General features: G+C 34.2%; 1 protein-coding gene across 3 annotated transcripts; it reads right to left on the bottom strand.

Annotated features, from left to right (window-relative positions):
• Positions 1–8,350: 8,350 nt before the first annotated feature.
• LOC145562532 (actin-related protein 2/3 complex subunit 2A-like) lies at positions 8,351–15,994 on the bottom strand. Of its 3 annotated transcripts, none has more exons than XM_081622836.1 (11): positions 15,870–15,994; positions 14,373–14,601; positions 13,644–13,710; positions 13,234–13,441; positions 11,490–11,659; positions 11,262–11,339; positions 10,962–11,100; positions 10,777–10,868; positions 10,218–10,274; positions 9,216–9,287; positions 8,351–9,126 (listed from the first exon to the last, which is right to left on the bottom strand). In XM_081622836.1, exons 2-11 carry the CDS (start codon positions 14,432–14,434, stop codon positions 9,070–9,072), a joined length of 1,002 nt encoding a protein of 333 aa, XP_081478962.1. In that variant the 5' UTR covers positions 14,435–14,601; positions 15,870–15,994; the 3' UTR covers positions 8,351–9,069. The 3 variants fall into 3 exon arrangements, with proteins under 3 accessions (XP_081478962.1, XP_081478960.1, XP_081478961.1); XM_081622834.1 differs by lacking the exon at positions 15,870–15,994 and adding an exon at positions 15,713–15,810; XM_081622835.1 differs by lacking the exon at positions 15,870–15,994 and adding an exon at positions 14,898–15,021.
• Between the last annotated feature and the right edge of the window lie 3,605 nt (positions 15,995–19,599).

The raw sequence follows: 19,599 nt of genomic DNA, 5'->3' as shown, positions 1-19,599 counted from the left end.
TTGTAACCATATCACCTCAAGCATAGTGTTTTTTAATTGCTCTCAACTTGAGTCAACCTCATTTTAATTAAAGAAGGGTAGAAGACAAAGGGAATGAAGATTGTAGGAGCAGAACACTTATGGGTTCATGAAGGTGGTGTTACATAATAATAAGGTTAATGAACTTGAGTATATAATAGGCAGGATCAAGTTTCAAAATTTCCCAACTCTATTGGTATAGTAGTTTAGTCTTTGAATAGGATTGGCAAAAATCACTGATTTAGGTACAGTTAAACAAATAAACCAGAACAACCAGCCATTCTAATTATCATCTAGCAAGGCTATGCAATTCCTTAGTTAAACCACTAGCTATTATCACGGTAAAGAAAGAAACAAACATGCAAATTTAGAAATAAGAGGAGTTATCTTTCTTATTTTGCTTTAAATACGGTAGTTAAAGCTAAAGGCGGGTGGGTCCTATAGTAGGTAACATTAGCCCAGAAGAAAGTAGATGTGCCTCGTAGGCTCATACAGACTATTGAGTCTCAACTAAACCAGTGACTATAAAGGTAATAAATACTTCTCGTTTCGTAGAGTACAATGCCGCTATTCAAACAAATGTAATTCTCGTTTTGTAGAGTACAATGCTGCTAATCACGACCTCACAACTAACTGACTACACTGTTCACTCGTCTAACCTACCACATCAGAGTACGAGTGGACTTACGAGCCGTAGACGTAGAATCATCATGAAGATCTTCCTCTGGAATTGGCATATCTATGTTTATACCAAAATTCTCATTTATAGGAGCGATACACTTTGCAAACCAGGCTTCCCCAGTGCGATTTGGTCTCCTTTTCCTCCTAGGCTTCACATGCGACGTTTCCGCTGATCCAAAAGCACATATCTGGTGACAATCAGGTACGTATCAAACCACAAAATCATTAATATCAGAAAATGTATAGAACAATACTTGCAATTACTAGTGTTTACCGGAAAATGGGCACCGGTAAAAGGACTATCACTATCCCGGGAATCCCTTATATGTTTTACCCCGTACGCCACATCCAACATCTAAGCATGGACACAAACATTAGTTTAATTGCCATATCAATGAAGAATTACTTACCACACAAGTGATGTGAATATATCATTACTTACCCCTAGCTTTCCGTAATCACCGTTTGCATAGAGACGATCAACCTTGATAGCAGCGCTAATGTTTTGCATATCCCATGCACTAAACCTTGGATAAACAGACCACTTCACAGGGTCTCTATTCAAATGGTCCAGATAGTAAACCTATACACTAAAATGTAAATTATTTGTGCGAGATAGAAAGATATTTCATAATGTATGCTTCGAACGATATCAGTTCACTAACCACAAAGAACAACAAACAACCAGTGTTGCCACTAGCATAGCCTTTGGCATAAACCTTTTTGAAAAGCTCATGACACTACCCATAAATTTTGTGAATACGAGGTTACACCAGTTATACTGATCATATTTCATTGCACATGTCAGTGCAAGGACAAGATCAGAAGACAATCGTGGTGACTGAGTCGGGCAAAGAACCATGTGTAGGGACAAAAGGAGAAATAGTGTCTTAAATTCGACTTCCTCGTCATCTTCCCACTCCCCCTCAACTCGTTCCATCAGGCATTAACTTGTATAAGCTTAGCAGTATATACCCTTCCTTTATATCTGCTATTCGTGGTCTCCTAGGATTGGCCGTATTTGTTCAACAACGTTTCAACCTTCAAACGCGGGTTTAAGTGGAAATGGAATGGGTGGCACGAGGGTTTAAACATGACAACAAAATGGTTCAACCCAACAAGAGCCATTTATAAGTCCAGCAGACCAGCACAGCACAAGACTACAAGAGGCATGCCAATGAGGGATGAGCCAGTCAAATTTTATCACTTATTCGGCACAAGCACAACAAGCTGTCTCGCATTTTGGCCCGCTTATTTTTGTCTAATTTACCAAAATATATCGTATTACTTCATATATACAGTATACGGAGAAATTGGAGAAAGTAATAAAATATGGAGGTAGTGAGATAGGGGGAAGAATAAAAAATTGTAGAAAGGAAAAGTAGTCGAGAGAATTAGAGGAGAGAGAATATGAAATTAATAAAATATGATTTATATTGGGTCCACTAGGTGAGAGAAATGAATTAAATATTGTATAAGATTTCCAAATAAGGAAGTGGAGCAAATATTTAAAAACGGTTGGAAAAAGAAAGTGGAGCAAATATTTAAAAACGGAGAGAGAATATTATTAGGCAATTAGGTATTTAGGTGGGCCGTAGGGACTATGTTATGTAAGAGGTTCGTTTGTGAAAGATCAGCACGAGCCCGACGTACAGGACACGACTCTTTCTTGCTCGTTCTAGGTACGGTCCACTAAAGCATGAGACACACTAGCACAACACAATTTGTGCTTATCTTGGCCAATAAAATACTGAATGAAATGCAGGTGTCAAAATTATAGCATGACCAAAAAAAAAAAAAAAAAAAATCTAATTCTTTTATGACAACCCGTTAATGATGTGCACAAATCATGTCCCCTATTATAATACTTTTAATGACAGTCTTATAGCCTGTCATAAAACATACCCAATTTCTTACAAAAGGCCCAACCCAACTCTTATGACTCAACTAGCTAGAATCTCAAACAAACATTCTACCCTTGATTGGCTTTTGCGTGGAATTTTTTCCTGGCGTAATTAGCTTTCACGGCAAGAAATTAATCTACGACGGCCCAGGACCGGCTCATGGCGGAAAATCCTATTATAAATGATCTTTTATGACAGGTTTATGACGAGAATTCTCGTCGTTAATGGGCTCTTTTCTTTTAGTGACTCTCCAAAATAATGTGTCGTGATCCAATTGTCGAAGTGACTAGATATGTATTTTGATCTACATAAATTAAGTAATTTAGTACTCTTATGATTCAACACCGAAAACAACCCAACTAAATTTGATCCAACCCTGACTGATAACTTGAATTAACACCTCTTAAGCATTTTGTTAAAAAAGAGAATGCGCATAAATCCTTCTTACCTGAAGGATTTCTCTCATTATAGTTTGTTTTATTATTATTATTATTATTATTATTATTATTATTATTATTATTATTGTTGTTGTTGTTGTTGTTGTTGTTATTATGACAAGAGAAGAACATGGTAAAATTGTTAATTACCAACATTATTTTCTTTCCAAAAACTACCAAAATTAGCGATATTCCCAGTACATACCCCTCAACCCTAGTCGATCTAGACTAAGAGCAAGTTTAGCCCCAAGTTTTAAGACTTGCAGTGATATCATCATCTTGAGTCTTAAGACTTATGTTTAAGACTTCCCCCCATTTTTCTTCTTAAATCTCAAGCAAGTCTCAAGTTGAGTCTTGAAATTCCAAGACTCAACTTAAAAATTGAGATTGGGACTCACCCCAAGCTTTGTTCATTAATGTTGTTATTATATAGAAAATATAAAGAGATAAAAATAAATAAATAAATAAATAATATAATATGTCATATATTTGAGTCTTAGGGCTAAAGTGATAAATTTGGACAAGTCTTAGGCCCCGTTCTCATCAGATTATTTTCAGTTCAGTTCAGTTCAATTCAGTTCAGTTCACTTCAGCTCTAATCAGCTCAGTTCAGTTCAGCTCTTAATTTCTTTCTCTCATAAAATATTCATTTCAATTCAGTTCAGTCAATGAGAACAGCCCTTAGTGAGTCTTAACAAGAATTTGATGACATCATTTTCAATGGGGACCATAAAAAATGATGTCAAATTCAAGTCTTATTCTAAACTTGCTCTAATTCTATTGAATTTTTTTTAAAAAAAAAAAACAGTATTAAGTAATTGTAAAATCTAGTGTAATTAACATTTTTTATGTGCACAAAAAAAAAAAAAAAAAAAAAATAAATTTAGGAAAAATTGCCAAAAAATAATACAAAATTTGAACGGTCCGCTAAAAATAAATTAATCTTTTGATTATTTCTAAATAATACAAACTTTGGAGAGTGTTTGCTTTGAACAAGTTATGACTTATTAATGACTTGTTTAACAGGTTACATGGACAAGTGTCATTATTTGAATGGTTTGACAGTTTTTTTCATCTTTATAATTTATTTAATGTTTTAATATTAAAAAAAGATTAATTAAAAAAAAAAAACCATTATTATTATTTTTTTTTTTTTGAAGGAAACCTTTATTGTTTATTTAAAATGAAAAAAAAAAAAAAAAAAAAAAAAAAAAAAAAAAAAACTTTTATTTATAAAATAAAAAACCTTAAAAAAAAGAGAAATAAAACCACCCACCACCACAACCCAGCCCAGCCACCACCACAGCCCCACCGACGCAGCCTAACCCCTCACCTACTACCCAGCTCGTCGCTCGTCCTTCGCCGGCACGCTGTTCTTCCCTCGCCGGCCCTCCGCGCTTCTCCACCATGACGTCGTCATTTTCCCCTTTCCCCCCAACCCCCTCCCATCATCCCCCCACGCAACCACCACAGAAACCCCTTCCCCACTCCCGTAAACCCCAAATTGCTCTTCCCTCCACCCCGAAACCTAGCGGCTAGGGTTTTCGATGGTGGGGAAAGAGTGTTTGGGGTTTTTCGGGAGTGGGGGAGGCTTTTTTACGGGAGTTTGGAGTGGTAGTGGTGGCTGGAGCGTGCCCAAATCGTCGGCCGACGCTAGCTGTGGTGACTGGGCTTGCAGCCTGACTGCGTCGGCCGGCACTAGCCTGCTGGCTGGCATGACTGGGCTTGTTGCCTGGTTGCGTCTGTGGGCGGTGTAGTGGCTGACTTGTTGGGCTTACTGCTGGCTGCGTCTACTAGCCGGCAGCAGATTGCTGACGACATGGCTGGGAGCAACCCAATTTGGAGTGGTGGAGGGCTGGTGGCGGCAATCATGTACCCAATTGTTTATAATAGGAGTTAATTATTTTTTCAACACAAAATTAATTAATTATTTTGTTAGAATCTATTTAATATTTAATTAAGAATTATATGAGAAATTAACCATGCTTAAAGTTTTTAGGTTTTTTTTTTTTTTTTTTTTTTTTTTTTTTTTTTTTTTTTTTTTTTTTTTTTTGAGGAAACCATGCTTAAAGTTTTGATTAGAAGTAACTATATTATTAAACGATTGTATTAAAAAAAAAAAAAAAAAAAAGTTAACCGGTTATATAAGTTGTAGGTAAATTATCTTGTTTAAAGTGGCCACCCTCCAAAGTTTATATTATTTAGAAATAATCAAAATATTAACTTTTTTTGGCGGATCACTCAAAGTTTGTATTATTTTTGACAATTTTTTCCTTTTTTTTTTTTTTTATAGTTCAATGTTATTTATGTGATTAAGGATAAAATAAATAAATAACAAATAAATTATGGAAAATCTAATTTTAAGATGTATAACAATGAAAATTAAATTTTAACAAATTAGCAACCAAAAAAAAAGAACCTTCTATGAAAATGCAATTATGCAAAGATAATATGATATACAATAATACAATGTCATAGTTTCATAAACTCGACTGTGATCCTAACATCCTTTCTCACCTCCTAGATGGCAAATTAAAATTCGAACCAATTTAATTATGTACTGTGAGACAGTGTTGGCAACCTCATTATTAACAATGTACTATCATATCCTTAAAAATAGGAGGCATTTTCAAATATTTTCATACTAAGAAATAACACAAATGCAAATTAATTAATAAAGAATAATGACATTTTTTCGAAAAAGAGATGCAAAAGTTATGGTTGTTTTTTACGTTCTTGTTAGTCTTTTTATTTTACGTGTGGTTGAAGGGGAGAATTGTGGAGGTTCTTCATTTGATTCAAGGTGTATGACAACCGATGGAATCCCTTCGAACTCTCATGCCACCCCGACGATGCTAGGGTCTTTGAATGTTCGTGCAAGCATTCGAACAAGCGATCCTAACCATGGAACAACAACAACAATAATATCTCCAAACTCCACTGCTTATCAACAATCTGTTAAGCTAGTTTCATTTTCTTTTGCTTTTTATACATTTTGGTTTTTGGTGGTATTAGAAGATCTACATAGTCAATTGCAAATTGTTATAGATATTTTGTTATTATTATTTGTATATCTAACATACATATATGACTTATGATGTTAACTGATAAATTTCCAATAATTATGTACATATATTATGAACCATGGAGTATAAATCAAATGTATAACAATTATGCCTTAAAAATATTTAAGTGAATTTGTAATCTTACCTTTAGTCTAGCTAATAGTTGGTTAAACAATTTTTAGCTGAATTAGTATTGATTTTTTGACAGCCAATATTTTTAGCCTAGCTTACAGCTGATAAAACAAATACTCTTTATATTTTGCCCCACTAAGGTTGTCCCATACATCTTAATATGTTTGAGTTGGTTATTTTGGTTATTTTTTTTGGTTTAGTAATTTACATGGTTATTTTTTTAGAAATTCTAAGCAGTACCAAAGCTAAAAAAAAGGTCGAATTGAGCACAAATGCACAATACTGCCTGCAATTCAAATTTGTGATAGAATTGAATACTAGGCAGTTCCACCACTTCCATGCTTTATTTTCATATTAATGTTTGAAATGTGTGTCAAAATTGTCTATCAATTCAATTATTGATTAATTTACTTTAACATTTCCATTTTTAGCTCTCTTATTTGACATTATAGAGGCGCTTGCTACTTGTTAGCTTTTGCCTATTATTATTATTACTCTTTTGCTTTTAACATAAAAACTACTCGTAGTTTTTGAGCCCGGACGATGCTCCGGATTTTGTAATTTATGCTTCAATTTTTTGTAATTAAATTTGTCACTCATTTTGTCATTTGTTGTATATTAATATTTTGTATTCAAAAGATTGCATAAAAAATTATATAGCTTGGTGGTAATTAGTTGTAGAATTAAAAGTGTTCAAATCTAACATTTTTTTTTTATGGTAAGTGCATGACATGGCATAGTGAGCATGTGACATGAGTGACGTGGCTTATTAAAAGGAGTTTACGTGACACTTAGTTGTTCTCAAGAACATCTTTTAATATATATAAGTATAGTTAGATGTTATTTCATTTAATTACCGGCACATAAATTTATTTTTATTGTTTTTTTTTTACTACTAGTATTTTTTGCCGCAGAAATGGAAGCAGTGAAGGGGTATGATAGTCTTTTCCATCTAAGCGGGAGTGATTACTGAAGCTTTGTTCGACAATACAAGATCAAAATGAAGGATTCCATAACAGTGGTTTGCAATAAATAATAATTTATAATTTCAATTAAAATGAGCAAAGGGAGATTGTTATTTTAATTACTGCAGTAGTCTGACCCTTAAAACATAACTAGCCTTTTGACCCGTTCGATGCACGGGTTGTTACTTGGTTATTTCATATATAGATATGCTTTTCAATAGTTGAAATTTTTGATATGAAATATGAAGTAATTGTTTCATTGCTAAAACTTAAAAGAAAGAAAAAAAAAAAAAAAAAAAAGAGAGAGAGAAGGTAGAACTGTAGAAGAAGATGAAGGAATTTAGTTAGTTATATATACATAAAGATCGTGGAATATGAAATGACATATTAGTTTAAGTTATATTTTAAGTCTAGGAGTTGAAAAGACATTTTTTTTTCATTATAATTCATATGTTTATGTGATGTGTATTAATTGGATCAACTTGATTTTATTATGGCGGAAATAAAACACTTTATTTTCTTTATTGAATTTGCAAGTTATAGAATGCATAAACACTTAAACAAAAAGATTTAGAAAGGTGACATGTGTCATATGGGGTAATGGGTGAGTAGTGACTTGTGATGACATGTGTCATATGAAAAATTTGTGGTTTGTGTTTTTAAATACTAAGTATAGACTAAGTATAGATATAGATATAGATTACTGGTGTCAGTTCTCACTTCTGAGAAGAGTTAACAGGAATGTCTTAAATAATGCAGCAGGATTACTGTACTAAACTGGGAGCCTCCGTATAGATATCTACTTCTCTCTCTGGAGTAAGATTAAAGCTGACCTAATTTTCAGAGGGGTTTCCCTGAGACCACTCTGCCATCGGGAGGCTAACTCCAATACCTTCAGGGTGTATGCGGCCATCTGGCGCAGCCGCAGGTTCGTACTGTTCAGTGTTCACAAGCATTACTCTTTTATTGTTCTTTACAGTAAGTTTGTCAAATATACTCCCAGAATTCACAAAGAAACACTGCAGACATTAGAATTCTGTGGAAGCCATGCACACCTAGCTCCTGTGTAGAATTTGCTATCTCTTTACAGTATGTTTGTCAAAAACACTCCAGCGGATTAACACAGATCAGAGACTTAAAACTGGTCATTGTTTTTTTTTTTTTTTTTTTTTTTTTTTTTTTTTTTTTTTTTTTTTTTTTTTTTTTCTCCTCCCTTTGAAAGAGTCATTGTTTCTTCAATGTACCCAAGTAGCACATTTTATGTCTGAATTGTGCAGGTGTGAACATTCATACCACGAACTATTTAGGTTAAAAAAGAAGCTCAAAGTTTTACAGGAAAGGAAGTAGGGGTGCTTTTGTAGAGGCAATTCATGTTCCAGGGCAGAAACACAAGAGAAAGCATAAAATGAAACATAATGTGGTATCTCAAAAACTACATTGTACAAAACTACAAACAGCTTTCAAAGTCATCAGACATAGAGGACCATTGACAGTATGCCAACTGCCAACACCAACTAGCATTGCATGATAAAGAATTCTAATTTCAATTAGTATCAACTACAAGAATCAGTTTCTCACAAGATAAATGACAAAAATATACTTATCTTCAAGACTAGGTAAGAAAAAAAGGCTAGGAAAAATGAAGCATTTGACCCGTTTAGCTTTTAACTCCATAGGCATGAAACTTGTACAAGATAGCCAGAAGGATTGATAGAAAAGTTAATAAATTTGCACCTTTCTGAAAGTTGAGTGACCACATGAAATGACGTGCCAGGCACAATTTGTCAAAATCTGGAGCTGAAGCTATTTGATGCAAATGTGTAGAGCCCTAAGTTTTCAAGGTTACCTCCAAAATTAACCATAAGAATTATCTCCAACTGGCTGAAGCTTTTGAATTTGAATTGCTCCGAGAATCCTTTAGGCTCTAATTAAAAATAGAAATCAATGATAAGGGCAAAGTTCTAATTTGCTGATACTATCATTTTATGAACAAAAGAAACAGCAAAGGTTTACCAGTCGCTTAAAGGATGTTTTAGTCCCAACTTTCTTTGTCTTCTCTGGATCTGATTTGGCACGATCAAGTGCCTGAGACACAAAAGGTAGATCCTTTAGATGTTACTTACTATGCATGCGGGGGAGAGAAACTAAACATAACTGATTACTTTCTTAAGTTGTTGTCTAAAAAAGAACCAAAATAATTACAGAACAAGTATACAGCTTTACAACAGGGTCTACACATTTTCTCCCCTCTGTTCTGGGTTTTTTTATGAGCACTGCACTTGCAGAAGCAAGGGTGCATGCATCAAGGCCATCAACTCCTTTCTGGCTTTGTGCCTCAACATAGGTGCCAACATGTCAGGTGGTAACTTCATAAGAGAAACCACTCAGCAATACGCAAAGCTAGTATGCTAATATCAATATGCTAATGTGTACTCATACTCTTTATTATACCTCAAAAACCTGTCAGATTCTCAAAACTCCAACATCAGTATGGACTGTTGAGCATGTCAACAGTTCATGTGAGGCCAAAATTAATACTTTCTCCGTTTTAATTAACTACAGTTTGACTTTCACACTTGTCAACACATAAATTTGACCGTCAACATATTTAATTTTCTCTTAGTAAAAACTAAAAAGTTTTAAAAAGCTGATATTCTAAAAATATACATTGTGACTAATCCAATAACATTACATATTTACATTTGTTTTATATGCTAGTAAATAATATGGTCAAAACTAAGGTAAGTCCGACACACATTGTTTTCTGATATGATTTTTCAAGTCCTGGTTATATCGATCTTTGTACACCATATCCAACTTATAAATAAAATTTAGCAAAGAAGATGCAGGGACATGGAACTAATATAATTGCCTATTAATTCCAACAGAATCCAGTGTCAATTTGGAATGACTCCTTCATACTATAAAATTTAAGTAAAATAACATACTACCACAATGACTTGAGGAGAAAAGTGGGACTACTAGAGTAAAAGGAGAGCTACATTAATAGGATACCTCAATCAAAGATTCCACGCGACGCCTCATTCGAGTATGCATGAATCCTTCAGAGCACTGGTGGCAGAAATGTGAGATTCAGTAAGAGTCAAGTCACGGCATTCCAAGACAAATCATTAAAAATAAAAAAGCAAAATAAAAGTCACGTGAGATATGGAGACTTGTAAAACAACATTAAAACAAATATGAAATTTGTCCAACTTGGTTATTGGATCAGTTATTTTGACATCAATAAGACAAAATCACACAAGTTATATAGTATTCCCACATCATTGGTTTATGCAAATATGCATCACATTACAGTATTGAGGCCTGAAAATAATTTTTCTTAGTAGCAACTTTTTTTAGGGACTAATGAAGAATTACAGCAACACATTTGTTAGATCATGCACAAGACAGTACAGGGCTTCTCAAATGTATCCTAGTGCTGCTGCAGAGATGATGACAACTATTGTTGGTAACAACACACTTGAAATTTTCCATTAATATACAGGAAGGTAGTGAAAACTAGGGGCATAAAAGAAGATAGAATTGGACTTGAGGAACTGAAAAACATTACCTTGACATGGTAACTAACATATGCATGAAAGGTTGACAAAAGCCATACAGTTCTATCTATCTTCTTGCTGTCAACATGGCGTGGGAAAATGACTGAGCATAATAAGGAATACAGTTAGATATAAATACATGTATAAGAGTGAAAGGACACATGTTATGCAGCTAATGACCTAATGTGGACATTACCAAAAGAAACAAAGCCAGCATTTGCAGTTAACGCTTCTGCAGGCACTCCCGCAAGTTCTTCAGGTGGTGAAGCTGACCATAGACACGAAGGAGCATTATTAAGTCCAGCACTAGCACTACGACGTGCTTCAACGAATTCCTGAACAAGATCAAAGAGTATCAAACAAGACCGTCAAGAGAGTCCAATGCACTATGGCAATGTTGTAGTAAACCACGACGTCTCCAACAGCATGTACATTCCAGCATATTGTCTCGATCATATAATTGTGCACACTTGACAGAAATTACTAATAGCAATACCTGCAGAAAAGAAGTGGCCAGACATGTGTCTGTGGAATCTTTAAATCTCATAGGATATATGACCGTCACTTTTTCAGTCTGCCACAAGAAAATGCCTTATTGAAGTTACATTTAGAAAATTTGTAACAATACTATAAATGAAAATATAGCCTCTCACATTATTTGGTTGTGCAACCGAACAGCTCAAATTCAAACTTCTGCCAAAAAATAATGAAACAAAACTCAAACCTGAGGAATAAGAAAGAATGCTTCATTAGGCCGATGCACTAGAGCAACTAATTGATCCATATCAGGAGCAAGTGATCTTGAAGCAAGATGTTTTAAAATCACCCTTAAAGGTGCACCAAGCACCACTTCTCTAACAGAGGCAACCTTCATCAACAGAGCCTGTCTAGTTTCTGAAAATGACAAGCATACAACTGTCACAAGAGTGTCGCTGAGAAGATGGGAGAAAGAAAAAATCAATCCAGATGGACTTGGCAAAAGTTTCAGCCAAGTCATTGATGGTAAATGTTTACAGGTTACTGAATTTTGAACAATATTCCACATTTGAAGTCGAAACCAAAGCATGTTAAAACAATTATTCTATTTCATGATGGTGTTCATCGTTCAATATATTTGTGCAATCAGGATATCATTCTCATTGCTACAGACCAAACACACATATTCTACAGTCTCCTCTCCACTCCCTTACTCCCCTTTCATCTTTCCAACCAAAAGTGCCAGTAAAGTGAAATTTGCATTGAATCTTCTGTCCACATACCACATCTCTTGATAAAGGCTTTAAGACCATATCCAAACATTATGCATGCAATTACTTCTTAATTGAAACAATACATGCACAACCCAAAGACACGCATATATACGAGTATTGTAAAACATAGCACAACAAAAAAAAAATCAGGCTTTGCAATTCTATTCATGGTACAGTCTGTAATAGACTGATATTACTCAAGTTAATAACAGTAAAATTAAGAGAAAGACTGGTTTTCTATTAGCTAAATAATCTGATTTTTTTTGGTAAATTGATTTATAAAGAAGAAATAAGGATGGAAGCTTAACTATTGATTGAAAAAGGCAAAAGGTTTACAACAGGATAGGTTAATAGCTTCAGGCTGTCACTCTCAAAATGGCTTTAGGCCATGACTCTCTAAGGTTTCCTTTCAATACAAATTTCTGCCTGTCTTCCTTCTACTCTACCTTTTTATACTACTTAGCTAAACAGTACAGCTTTAATTACCAACTATACTACCCTTTGCCATTATCCCAATTTGCCAACTAGTGGCTGCAGCTTTAAGTTGCTGTTGCTTGGTGTGGTTGTGCTTCACCACCTTGGTTGAGATAATGATCGGAGGTCTCAGACCCTGTCCTTTCCTCTGCTGGCTGTTGTTTATATAAAGCATAGGTGTCTTGCTCTGATTCGTTACACAGTCCTGCCTACAAAAACAATTTCTAATAGCTGTTTCCTCTAGACCATAATCTATTACAGCCAGGTTATATAAAGTGATTAGGAAAAGAACAGAACCAGTGTCCTCTATCTCTCCTAAGAAGCCTCTATGATTATAAAACTCTAGCATAAAAGTAAAGACAAAGGGGCACACTATCCAACCTAAAAGGGAAATTCTTCCCTAATGTAATCTAAGTTGCTGTGAGATTTGAGAACCTTAAGCAAGAAGTATGGATGTAGCATTTGAGTAATGTATATAAATGCAATAAAAATGTTTCTTTTTACTCAACTTTCAATACATTACCAACTCCTTGGGACCAAGAGACTTAATATGGTGTTAAAAACCAGCTTCCTGATAGCAATGAGGCACTTTGACGAAAAAAGTGAAGAAATTATAATCTCAATTAAGCAGGTCAATACGCAAAAGATATTTCGACAGTGAATTCACTGAAATTTAAGAGACCATATGATTCAGCTAGTCACAGCAAAGATCATAATGACCTTAGAAAGAAGAACTCGTAAGACCTTCATCAGGAGAAAGCTTTGAGAAATTCAGCCTCAGTGTGAGATTATATCCATCTTTTGGAGGGTCAAGCATTTTCACCACTGTTCCATATGCAGCTTTTATAGCTTCTATAGATCCACTAGGCAGTCCTCCAACAAACATAGCTCCAGGAGGTGGTGTTGGTAATGATACTGACAACAACAAGATGAGTGGATTCTTCATTGAAGTCTGCAAAGGCAGCACATATTACATAGTGAAACAGGAAGCATAAATAAGACACAATTTCTCATCACCAATTGGTATTCTGGTAAACAAGATAGTTCACTATAGACAGATAATATAATACAGTAATAGTCTATGACTGATATATTTTCTATCTAAACATGTAAGGCCTTAAAGTAATAAACTGTAATGAAAGATCAAAATATACCTGGACGTTGAATCGCACATCATCAAACTCAATCCATTGGCAGTCCAGTTCAACACCTTTGTCAAGACTGTAGAGCACACAATAGATATTAGACAGCATGAAGGCAAAACAATACAGAAAGAGTCATAAAGTTTGAAGTTCAAATCACATGGAAAACATATATTAGGTTTAGCCCCTGCTTTACCCTTTCCATGCCCAGCTGTAATATAAGAATTTCAGCTACCAGTTAATTCATGGGAAGACTATTGGTGTTTTCAAAACTTAGGGGCATTGTTAAACTACGATTGAGCATAGAAGGGCATGGTACTAAATATCGGCCACATCACTGCTTTATTTAGTTTGCAACAACCGCAAACCATCCAGTCCACAAAATAGGTTCTGCAATCGTTATTGTGATTACGATTGCATCTGCATCTGAGACTTTAACCATGTTCAAGGGCACAATCAGCAATCTTACAACTATTAATGTTCTGGTCTAATTTCACCATCTCGTATCCAAGTCTCCAGGGTTTCAAGCGATGTCCATATCAATGATATCATAATTTCCATTAGGTTACAGAAAAGTAAGCATTTACAATTTAGAGCTCATAAAACAGATAATTGTGATCTGTTCAGAAAAAAAAAAAAAATTAATAGGAGCTCATATTTGTCTTATTGTCTAGTAAAACCAAAAATTGCTGAAGATAAAGTGTATGATCTTAAAATCAAGGAGGAGCAATTACAACTTACTTTTGAAGGCGATTTGTGAGAAGTTGGAGAAGATACTTTGAATGGGATTGCAAGAGTATCATTTGATTACAACCACTGCCACTTGTAGCTCCCTCAAAAGCAGAGATAGAGGATCAAAAGAGGTCAAGCTTGCAAAATTTGGCTTCAATAGGCTAATCCTCTCCTAACAAGCAAGCTTATTTATGTTTGTCACCACAACTTCATAGGTTAAATTATCAAATTTACAGCCCTAAAAATTAAAAAAGTTTGCAAAGGTCAGTATAACTCTTATATTATGAGCATAGAAATTATATTTAATCTAATAGCATATCGTAATGTATACAAATACTACAATAATTGTTTGCAAAATTTATGCGTGGCTTTACAACTGTCTAAATAAAAATTTCGTAATGCTACTTAACTTTTCTGTGCCCAAACCTAAGCTCATACCACAGACATTATAGAATTCTATCAAAATCATATATATTTTTTATTTTCACCACTATCTATATAAAACATCTATAATCCTGTAATATAAAGGCTCACCATGGTATTTAATCTAGGCCGCATTACCACCCACATTGCTCACAAAAGTGGTTGCATCCAAGATTTAAACCAACGATCCTAATCATTAGTACTGTCAAATGCTGATAAGTAACGACAATAAAGCAACATTTCCATCTAATTGCGATTCAGGGATTTACACAGCCAATGTTGATGCTCTTAGTAACATACATAAAAGACCCAAAATTCAAGGCAAGAAAATAATCCCAAAATTTCTTTCAGCTGAAGGGTGCATTCTAATTTATACGGAGTATGAATTTGATTTTGCCACACTAGAATATTCAACTTGAAATGGAACCTCAATCTGATAAGAGCGATTCATCGTCATGTTCAAAAGAAGAACCAAGAGCGTTTGACCTCTCACTTAATCACACTTTCAGATAAAGTTTCAGCTCGGCAAAGCTAAACCTCCCCTAAATTCAATTTTTCAAATAGAAATCACATCCATTTGTCCATTTCTTCAAATATAATGCTTGTTCCATAACAAACAATTATAAACAGCCAATTTCAAGAGATATAAACTATAATTACCAGAATTTCACATGCCCAATTACAATTTTTCAGCACAAGTATAATAATCATAATTCATTCACGATTAAGATATATTACTACTAGAAAACTCAATGTGAATTCCACAAACTAATTTGTCAATCATCTAAAAGTCTAAATGCAAGAACCCTAATTTCGGAAGTACATCGCAATTCCGCAGCATAAATTAGTCAAAAATTGAAAACCCTAGCACCCAAAAATTCTATCGATTAAGCCAAATTAGCAAAAAATATTTATCCCCAATTCACCTTCGAAATCAAGCAGAAACCAAGTAATCAACACGTCAAATGATCAAGGAAGCGAAATTGAAAATGTAATAGATAAACAAGAACGTCACATATTTTCTTAAAAAAAAAAAAAAGGGGGATTATAATGATTAATGAATAGAAAAAACAAAGAGCTTACCTTGGGAGAAGCAGAGAGGTTGTGGGAAAGAGATGCGATGAAGTAGAAATGATGAGCTATGACTCGAATGAGTAGAGAATTAGAGGGAAATGGGTCGAACCAGCACAAGGACTAGTTAAGTACAACAAGAAAATAACTCGATCTAGCACGAGTTTATAAGCCAAGCATGAGCCGCATGACATAAGGGGCACACTGATGAACCATGAGTATGCTTCGTTTTTAGAATTAGGCACAAACCCGGCTCTAGCAGTCGAGCACGATGGGCCAGCCCGCATGTGGGCTCGCTTTTTTTTTTTTATACTCCTTCCGTTTTCTTTTATTTGCATCAGTTTGACCGGCACATTTGACGAGATGCAACTTTGACCATTAATATCTTTTATTGTTTATTAGTAAAAATTGTAACAAAATTATATTACGAAACTAGGCAATATGACTAATCTAATGATATATTATACAATAACATTTATTTATTTTATAGAGGTGAAAAAATTAAGCTAACCATGGTATGTGAATAGGACAAAAATCAAAGTGATGCATTTAAAAAAAATGGAAGGAGTATATAATTACCAATTTCCCTTCCCTACCTTATAAAAAGTTTAAGAAAACTCTTACGGATAATTATATCCCTAAAAATGTTCTTTTACATATATTGCTCCCATTGAATTCAAAAGCCTAAAAATTGTCTCATGAATCACCAAAATTGATTAATTATTTGTGTATATTTCAATATTTAAAACACCTTTTAGTCTCTTCATTTTTCTTTGGTATTTTCTATTTGGAATATATACACTATTTAATATAAAGTATTCTTAATTAATTTTAACACAATATATATGGAGTACAAAAATTACAAAGTATATATTATATGATGACTTGTTTAATTTATTCAATTCGTCACAATAAGTACTTAAAAATTACCATGCGAATAAGGCATAAAGGTCATCAGTAATAATTCTCCTCAAAGGGATAGTCATACTGCGTGCATCGCGCGCGTAAGAATCCCTAGTATCATAAAAATATAAAACTAATTAGGTGGCCCGTTAGCATCGGTAGCAAGGCATAGCACACAAAATGCTAGTGGTGCATGTGCTCCATGCCTCCGTTTGTAAGAGATCAGCATAGTGTGATTACTTCCTAACCTGTTATAAACTTATAACCCCTTATAGGCATAATCGTTTAAACACAAGGCACACTGACATGATAAGTGGGCATACACAAAACGACTTGTGCTTATCTTTCTTTAGGCATGAGGGTGAGTTTTTGCATTATTCATTGCCTCGATTTGTTTTAATTTTTTTTTGTTATTAAAAATTGGGAAATTCTCTTTGGTAACATCCAATTTCTTATTTTTCTCTTTGGTAAATTGCATAAAAAAACTTATTATCTTTGGTAATCATGAGTTATGATATTAAATTATTTATAACATTAATGATACTTTTTTTTATTAGATATTTAACTATAGTTAGGTTTTTTTTTATGTATTTTCTCAGTTTAATAATTTTATAAATAATTTTTTTTTAAAAAAAAAGCACCCTCCCCACCAACCCAGCCACCCTCTCCCCTTCCCCCTCCACTGCCGGCGACTGGCCCAAGTTCCCCGCCGACGTGCGTCGAGGCATCCCTACCGTCGGCCGATACCTTAGCCTCCGTTTTCATCTTCTCCTTCAACTTCTCTCTTTTTCTCCAATATCATCTCATTGTCAAATAATCTGTCACAACTCACAATAGTAGCATAATACCTTGTTAATTTGTCTCTTCTTCTTCTTCTTCCCCATAATTATTTCTTCTAAAAAAAACTAATTTTACAATTGAATCAAATCGACGAAATTGCAGAAAATTTGAAATAATAAATGGATAATAAATCTTATCCAAATAAATTATATTTTAAAATACTTTTGGCGCCAAAATTCAAAGATCATTTTGGCTCCAAAATTCAAATAGTAAAATAAATTACTAAAATACCCTTTTTAGAAAATAATAACTAATTAATTAATTTAGAAAATACATATCAAAATAAGGGTTATTACAGGGAACTTAGGCTGAGCACTGACAGTGGATGTAGAGGGGGAGAAGGTGGCAGGGCTGGTAAGGGGAGGGATTTTTTTAAAAAAAAAAAACTATTTAATTATTATAAAACTAACCATGGTTAAGTATTTTAATAAAATATCTATTATATGTGTTAATTAAATAATCATGATTATCAATGATAATAAAAAATTTTACCATTTACCAAAGAGAAAAATAAGAAGTTGGGTGTTACCAAAGAAAATTTCCTTTATAAATTTTAGATATCTCAAGGTATGAATTCCAAAAAAAACATACTACATAATAAATATATTTGGAAAAGACGGTCCAATATAATCCAACATTGTCAACTTTTGACGTTTAAAAAGTTAAGTTATTAAATTTCACATCTTTTTTTTAATGGAAAAAGGAGGGGTGTTGTAGGGAATAATTTCAAGCACCCCACACTTGAGCCCCATTGTGATCATACACTTAAGTATGGTGGCGTCCAAAGGGAAGGAAGCTAGATCAAAAGAGTCGCCAACAAGTTTTAGGAACTTGTAAACCGTTCACAGGGTGAAGGTTACACCCCTTCACGATCCATGAGATCGCTAACTCTAAGATTGCCAAGGCATGCCTCAACGTTGTGTTAAGATTTCATGACAAAGGGTTCTTAAAGGAAAGTATTATTTGGTCATGTATCTGTGACGTGTGTGAAAGTGACACTAAAGTTAGGCCGCAAGGGCTAAGTGTGTGGAAAAATATTTTGAGAAGAGTCAAATGATGGTGACTTTTAGGCTAGGTAGGCTAATGATGTAGGGATCAAGCCCCCAAATCTAGCTCTAAATGGATAGGGATGAACATTGGAGATCCCTTGATATGATCACGTATGAATGTAAATATGAATGTGAAGGTATGAATGCATTTTTATTACGACCGCACCCCAATGTGAGGTTGCCTACGTATCCGTTAGGAATCAGGCCGAACGTAGCTCTAGCCGAACCTTGCACAAGTATGTGTATACCTCAAAGAGGTCTTTTGAAGGGTTGTAACGTGGTTAGGCTAAAGGTTGAAGAAGAAGGGGATAAAGGCTCAAAACCCTAGATAAGCTCCAAAGGTGTGCAACGTTGCTTTTTAATCTTTGTATTTGTATGCTTGAGGTTTCCTCTCTTTTGTTATATTTTTGCTCTTTGTTTTTCGCTTTTGCATTTTTTTTTTAATTTTGATAAGTGTGGGAAATCCCGATCATGCGGTCTATCACTCACTTGACATTCATGTTTCTCAGGCACGGTACCGAGCACTCGATAAGAGACACAATCTAAGACGTGTTCATATTAAAGACAAAGACATATTCATATCAAAGATATTGGAACACTTTCCCTTTTGTACACTTTTAAATCGTTATATGAACTTTTGAAATTTTTGTGAAAATTACTCAAGCTTGAAACTGTGTAAGTTGTGCACCATCCCATTCCAAGGTTAGGTAGATATGGGTTGAAAAAGAAAGGTCTATTGTTAGACGAGGCTCAAAGTGTTTTATCAAGAAAGGATTGTATATTTGAAAAGGTGAAGGTGATAAGATATGGCTAAAAGGGTGCCTCAAATCATTAGTATACCTTGTGCTTAGTTCGACATGGATTTTTTTATTTATTTATTTTATTTATTTTTTTAGGCAATGCAATGATCATATGTAAAGAAATAAATACTCATTTTATTAAAATGGAAA

This window comes from Chenopodium album, chromosome 10 (genome assembly GCF_948465745.1).
Source record: "Chenopodium album chromosome 10, dcCheAlbu1.1, whole genome shotgun sequence".
In the NCBI taxonomy this organism is placed as follows: Eukaryota; Viridiplantae; Streptophyta; class Magnoliopsida; order Caryophyllales; family Amaranthaceae; genus Chenopodium; species Chenopodium album.
Note: the sequence above shows the minus strand (reverse complement) of the source record. Positions and strands in the feature narration are given on the sequence as shown.

Coding starts and splice junctions, on each gene's coding strand:
- LOC145562532 (XM_081622836.1), bottom strand. CDS start 14,434: ATGATACTCTTGCAATCCCATTCAAAGTATCTTCTCCAACTTCTCACA. Junction 11,340..11,489: donor CATTCTTTCTTATTCCTCAG/GTTTGAGTTTTG, acceptor TTCTTGTGGCAG/ACTGAAAAAGTGACGGTCAT. Junction 9,288..10,217: donor GCGTGGAATCTTTGATTGAG/GTATCCTATTAA, acceptor TTTGTGTCTCAG/GCACTTGATCGTGCCAAATC.